This window comes from Perognathus longimembris, chromosome 1 (assembly GCF_023159225.1).
Source record: "Perognathus longimembris pacificus isolate PPM17 chromosome 1, ASM2315922v1, whole genome shotgun sequence".
Lineage (NCBI taxonomy): Eukaryota > Metazoa > Chordata > Mammalia > Rodentia > Heteromyidae > Perognathus > Perognathus longimembris.
This window is the reverse complement of record NC_063161.1, coordinates 76,153,539-76,159,939: the sequence shown is the minus strand read 5'-3', so window position 1 is coordinate 76,159,939 and position 6,401 is coordinate 76,153,539. Positions and strand designations below refer to the sequence as shown.

The 6,401-nt window shown below is 51.7% G+C and overlaps 1 protein-coding gene across 6 annotated transcripts in view; it reads right to left on the bottom strand.

Moving 5' to 3' along the window:
* Nucleotides 1-4,406: 4,406 nt before the first annotated feature.
* Rnf216 (ring finger protein 216) overlaps nucleotides 4,407-6,401 on the bottom strand; it is a 131,915-nt gene continuing 129,920 nt past the window's right edge. For all 6 annotated transcript variants that reach the window (XM_048329859.1, XM_048329900.1, XM_048329885.1 and 3 more), the window contains one exon: nucleotides 4,407-6,306. In XM_048329859.1, the coding sequence (XP_048185816.1) occupies nucleotides 5,987-6,306 (320 nt within the window). In that variant the 3' untranslated portion in view covers nucleotides 4,407-5,986. The remainder of the gene's footprint in view (nucleotides 6,307-6,401) is intronic.

Here is a 6,401-nt window from a genome sequence, read left to right as displayed (position 1 = left end):
GTGATGGTATTACTGCATGGTGGGGAGGGATAATTCTAGAACAACAAAGGAAGGTGGAGGCAGAAGTCAGACAGGGCATGAGGTAGGGGTAGCTTGTTTCTGCAGGCAGTGTGTAGGGACTGTCCAGCAGGGAAGATGTGAAGGCTGGAACCTCCATTTACCAGTGGGGAAACTAAGGCTCCAGGTGGCCAAGCTGACTAGCCTACTACATCAGTACAAAGAATCCTTATCATTCATTATTTTCTCATCGTACAGAATTTGAAGCTAGGGTTCAGACTGCTATCCTTAGATCTCAGTCTCCTGAGCAGCTAGGATGACAAATAGGAGCCACCAGCATCTGGCTACAGGCCTCTTTCTGGTGGGTATTTTTTTTTTAAAGCTTTGTATTACAGATTTATTTTTCAAAGTAATATTTGTGAGACTCAGGCCTCTGGTTGCTTCTGAGGGTCTATCACTGAGTCCAATAGTACTTCTGGTCCTTTAGGAAGGAGGGGCAGACTGGAAAGTAACTGAGATTAGTGGGAGCTGGCCAAAGGCTGGGGTGAGGGAAGAGGTCAGGGAAAGCTCTGAGACAGGAACTGCACCCCTGGGGATGGAAACCAAGACTCCATGCTTCCTGTTGCTCCCTCAGTTCTGAGGAAGTGCTGAGCTTCCTGGCTGGCCCTGTGCCCCGTTGGCCATCGGAAGAGAGCTCTGTGAGATGTCGGACCCCAGGTCTCAAGATGGCCAGGCAGGCTGGGTGACCACACAGGCCAAGGATGCCCAAATGCTGTTTGGGGGCTTGGAGCCATCTGGGCAGTGCCACTGTGCCCAGTTCTACAATTCGAGGGCATCCTCTACGTCCTATGTGGGATCTGAGGCCGCCACAGTTGACTTTGGTGTAGACCAGGCTGCAGGTCTTAGGGACAGGTCCTATGTGACAGGGATGGGGCAGTCATTTGGCCTTGAGCTTGGTCCTCCTCAACCTGGCATAAGGACCTCCCTTTGGATTTAGCAGGTGTATTTATGGTGTACTACCATTTGAGCCACACCTCCACTTCATTTTGCTGGTTAACTGGAGATGCAGCCTGGCTTCCAATTTCGATTCTCAGCCTGCTGAGTAGTTACGGGTATAGACAAGGGCCACCTGTGTCCGGTTAACAGGTTTACTTCTTACATCATGCATGCTAGGTAATCACTCTTCAGACAACCAGCTATTAGAGGCACTTTTTTTTTAAAAGGTATTTACCAGGGTTCGAATTAATGACCTTAAATATGTTTGGTTTCCTTGTCACTGCTCTACTTCTGACTTCTTGGTGGTTAACTGGAGATGATAAGAGTCTGATAGCCATTCCTGCCCAGGGTGCTTTTTTTTTTTAATTTTTATTTTTTTGGCCAGTCCTGGACCTTGGACTCAGGGCCTGAGCACTGTCCCTGGCTTCTTCCCGCTCAAGGCTAGCGCTCTGCCACTTGAGCCACAGCGCCGCTTCTGGCCGTTTTTTCTGTATATGTGGTGCTGGGGAATCGAACCTAGGGCCTCGTGCATCCGAGGCAGGCACTCTTGCTACTAGGCTATATCCCCAGCCCCTGCCCAGGGTGCTTTTGAGTCATGATCCTTACATCTCAGCCCATTGAGTAACTGGGATTACACTCATGAGCCATCAGCACCCAGCTCCAAGACACTTTTTTTTTGGCCAGTCCTGGGCCTTGGACTCAGGGCCTGAGCACTGTCCCTGGCTTCTTCCCGCTCAAGGCTAGCACTCTGCCACTTGAGCCACAGCGCCGCTTCTGGCCGTTTTCTGTATATGTGGTGCTGGGGAATCGAACCTAGGACCTCGTATATCCGAGGCAGGCACTCTTGCCACTAGGCTATATCCCCAGCCCTCCAAGACACTTTTTGACAGACCCCACTTCTTCACTGCAGCTGGGGAGACCAGTCTGACCACTGTGAAGAATGACTGGAAGGGCCACCAGTCATGGAGAGAGAAAAGAAAGGAGACACAACTGCCCAAGTGCCTGGGGACAGCTGCCACCCTCCCTCCATGTCCCTGTGCTCTGCAGGGCTGTGGCCACTGGTTTCTCACCTGGGTGACTCAGCCTTGGGAGGAGCCTGGGCGTGGTGACTTGTCTTTTAGCCTGGCTGTGGCAAGAGTGCCCCTGATGGGCTAGGCTGCATCCTGGCTATAGAGCACTTCTGGGTCTTGGGGAAGTGGGGAGATTGGAGCTGGCACACAAGGGCTAACAGCAACACCTAAGCCCCAGCTATGGCACTAAACCCAACCCACCTAGAATAGTAGCACCTTTGGGGGCTGGGAATGTGGCTTAGTGGTAAAGTGCTTGCCTAGCATGCATGAAGCCCTGGGTTTGATTCCCCAATGCCATATAAACAGAAAAAGCCGGAAGTGGTATTGTGACTCAAATGGTAGAGTGCTAACCTTGAATAAAAACAGCTCAGGGACAGTGCCCAGGCCCAGAGTTCAAGCCCCAGGACTGGCAAAAAAAAAAAAAGCATTTTTGGGGCTTTGGTAAGCCAGGAGTCAGAGTGTACCTGATGCAGCATTTGCTAGTGACGTGCATGATAACAAGAAGGGACAAAAACAAGAGAGATAGGGTAGAGGGGTCTGAGAGACAAGGGGCAGCCAGTTTACGGCCAGGGAAAGCAAGGTTGGGACTGGGCCCTGCCTGGTGGGGGTAATGTGCCCTCCTCTGGGATACTATCCTGAGAACTCTGTGCCAAGGAACAAGGTTCCAACTTTGAGGAGCTGACATAAGATGCACGTCAGCTGAGCATGGTGGCTCGCACCTGTAGTCCCAGCACTAGATAGGCTGAGGAAGGAGGATCTGAGTTCTAGGCTAGCCTGGCTACACAGTAAGATCCTGGTTCAAAAATCCAAGTACCTGGGCTGGGAATATGGCCTAGTGGCAAGAGTGCTAGCCTTGTATACATGAAGCCCAGGGTTTGATTCCCTAGCACCACATATATAGAAAATGGCCAGAAGTGGCGCTGTGGCTCAAGTGGTAGAGTGCTAGCTAGCCTTGAGCAAAAAAGAAGCCAGGGACAGTGCTCAGGCCCTGAGTCCAAGGCCCAGGACTGGCAAAACAAACAAACAAATGAACAAAAATCCAAGTGCCAGTGGCTCATGCCAGTTGTAATCCTATCAGCTCAGGAGTCTGAGGATCATAGTTCGAAGCCAGCCCAGTCAAGAAAATTCATGAAACTATCATCTCTAATTAACCACCAGTAGAGTGCTAGCCTTGAGCAAAAAAACTAATCAGGCCCTGAGTTCAAACCTATAAAATGACCAAACAACAACAAACACAAACAAAATGGGAGCCTTGGATTTCCCTTATTAGGACATAGCTCAAATAACCCTGAGTAAATCTACATAAGGCCTCACTAGAGGCTTGAGCACAACCAGATGTGTAGTATACAGCTGTGTAGTATACAGCTGTAGGTTAAGAGGAAGGCATAGCAGAAACCACTTCTTCACTGCAGCTGAGGAGACCAGTACAACAACTATGAAGAATGATAGGCAAGGCCACCTGTAATGGAGAGAGAAAAGCAGACACCAGTAGGCAGAAAAAGTGTTGTCCAAGCACATGGGGGCAGTTGCCACCTCCCTCTATACCTGTGCTCTGCAGGGCTGTGGCCGCTGGGTACACACCCGGGTCAGGACAGGACTGTCCAGGTCCTTCTATGAAAACCAATACCTGCACCCCAGCAGCAGGCATATATGTTTATGTGCAGGACCTGGAGGTACCTTGGGGACATCTGCTACTACCTGGGAACTAGTGGGATGGGAGGCCAGTCTGGTTGCCTAAGTGCCATGACAATGGGTAGTGGAACATGCCCACAGATAAGGCCTGATGGCCTGGGCCAATTAACTACTCTGCCCCTTGACTAATGCAAAAGTGAGGTACTATTTACATACCTTCCTCTTGAATTTTCTACTTTAGTCTATTTTTTCTATGTGAAGAAATTCGGCAAGACTTGTTAAAGGGTGTGGCCCATTGATACCTGGGGTCCCAGTTCTCCTATGCTCTGATCTCTACCAGCTCTTGAGGCCATTGACTGCCTAGCCCAGCTGGCAAGTATGAGTGCTGCAAGCAAGGAGCTGCGGCCCACTGGCTCTCCCCATGCTGGGCAAGGTTCTGCATGGAACTGTGACAATAAACCTCCCATCAAAGCCCTTTGTGTCTGGTCTTAGCAGCTACCCAAGCAGGACTGGCACCTCAGAGGCCCTGCAGGTGAGAGTGGAACCTGGCTCCTCTCTGCTTCTTGCTGCTTGCGTGAGCATGTGTGCACATATGTGGACACACGCACATGTACACACATAGTCTCACATCTTTTTTCTCTGGAGGTGAGTTGGTCTGGATCCAGCCCTCCTGAGGGCCTTGTGTGGTCTGCTCACCAGAAGGGTAACCAGGAGAGTACACAAACATTTATTTACAAAAAGTCCAAGTTACATATGATACAGGCTTTTTACATACAGTAGTTTAAACAGATTTTACTCCATCTATTTCCACTACCATACAGCAAAGTAAAATGTTTAAGGAACTACTTAATCATACGAAGTGACAGTCATGCTCATCTTCTTCAGCTCGAAACCTTCAGCTAAGTGCAAACACTAGACCCACTCTCCAGTTTTAAGGCAAATAAATTGGGACAGTGCCTGGGCAGCCATGCCCCAGGAGCAGCCTGGGCCCAGGGTGAAGTGCCAACTGCCCCTGAGATGCCAACAGGACACCAATGGGAAGCAGTTCCTCTCCCATAAATGTGTGGCCAGATGGCTAGACGTTCTTGAAGGACAGAGCACCTCTTCCTGTGCTAGAGTTTCAATGCCACATGCTGGGCATGGTCAAGCAGGGTCCCTCATCTGGTCTCAGCCCCCCAGTATGATGTTATGTCTGGTGTCACCTTCCATCTTCAGGCTCACTGCTGCCCTCTGCTTTCAGGGGAGGGGCAGAGAACAAGAGTTTGCTACTACTTAAGGTACTTAGGGGGTCTTGTCACAGAGGTGTGTGGCCCGCCTTTCCAAGGCACTGTCATTCAGGATAGTAGCACAGCTTACCATCATTGTGTCCCCCCCATATCTGGTGACCTTTTCTCCTGCTTGAATCCCTGAAAGACATCTGAGAAGCATATGGCAGTGGGTGACAGTACCTGTGTATACCCCAAATATGGCAGTTGTCTCCCTGTCTGAGGTTGGTGCTTTCAACTTCCCACAGCTATGGCCAAGATGAGGCCTCTGCCAGGCTGGGTCTCAGCTCAGCAGTGGAAAGCCGTGGGCCTCCACTTGGCAAACAGGGTGGAGTGACACCTTCACTGTCCAAAGACCTGGGCTGGCATCACGGTGGGGACCCAGCACAGGCCCAGAGCTGACTCTCACTAGACGGCAGGGGGCAATTATCTTTACCCCAGCCACAACCTACTACTAAATCACTAAGAAAAACGTGGGCAGGTGCACAGGAGGGCTGCCAGAACAGAGGAAACTTCTCGAGGCATCTGTATCCCTAGGGAAGAAACCCTCCAGAATACCTATGGAGAAAGAAAAGCTGTCATCTGCATGGTGGCAGTGAAATCTCCCCAGTGATAGGGCAGCCCAGGGGACCTGTGACCGCTACAAGAAAGAACCCCGTTTGGTCCAGGTATCAGGACCATCCAGCCTCAACAGGAGCCTGGTGTGGGAGACCCACCATCAGTGTAGTTTGCAGAGATTGAGGAGAAACTGTCAGTTCAAAGAATGCGAAAAGGTACAAACACTTGGCAAAACTAGGAGGTTTGCTGCCCTACACTCTGACCCACGAAGAGCCAGGTTGGTCCCCTCATAGGCACCCAGAGGGCATGAGCCTTCCAGGACAGTAGTCCTTCCTGAGAAATGCACGGGAGGAGGATGAGCCCTCCTTCAAGGGGGCCCAAGGAACCACCTCTCAAATGAGAAGGCAGGGCAGCATGAGGTCCCGTGTCCCACTGTCCCGTGCAGACTGGGCGGGCCAATGGGCCCTGTCAGAAGCGCCTCCTTGGCTGGGGGCCAAAGTGCATGGGCAGGTTGTGCTCCAGCGGCACATGCATGGGGCCAAAGTCGAAGTTGACCCGCACGTTGGGCAGTGGGGGCACGTAGGGCGCAGGGACGGGGCCCAGGTTAAGTGGGAAGTTGTTGAACACGGGCCGCACAGGAGGCAGGGGGAAGGGTGGGTGCACAAAGGCATAGGGTGGCATGTGTGGGGGATGAAGATTCTGAGGGACAGGCCGAGGGAGGGCTTCCATCCGCTGCACCTTCTCAGGGGGCTTCTCCAGAGGGGGCCCGATGCGCTTGTAGGTGCTCTCTAGAAGGAAGATGGGGGAGTAAGTGAAAATAGGCTGAAAACATTACCTGGCCCCTGCCAGCGCTGGAAGGCTAAAGACAGCCAGGCATGGCAGG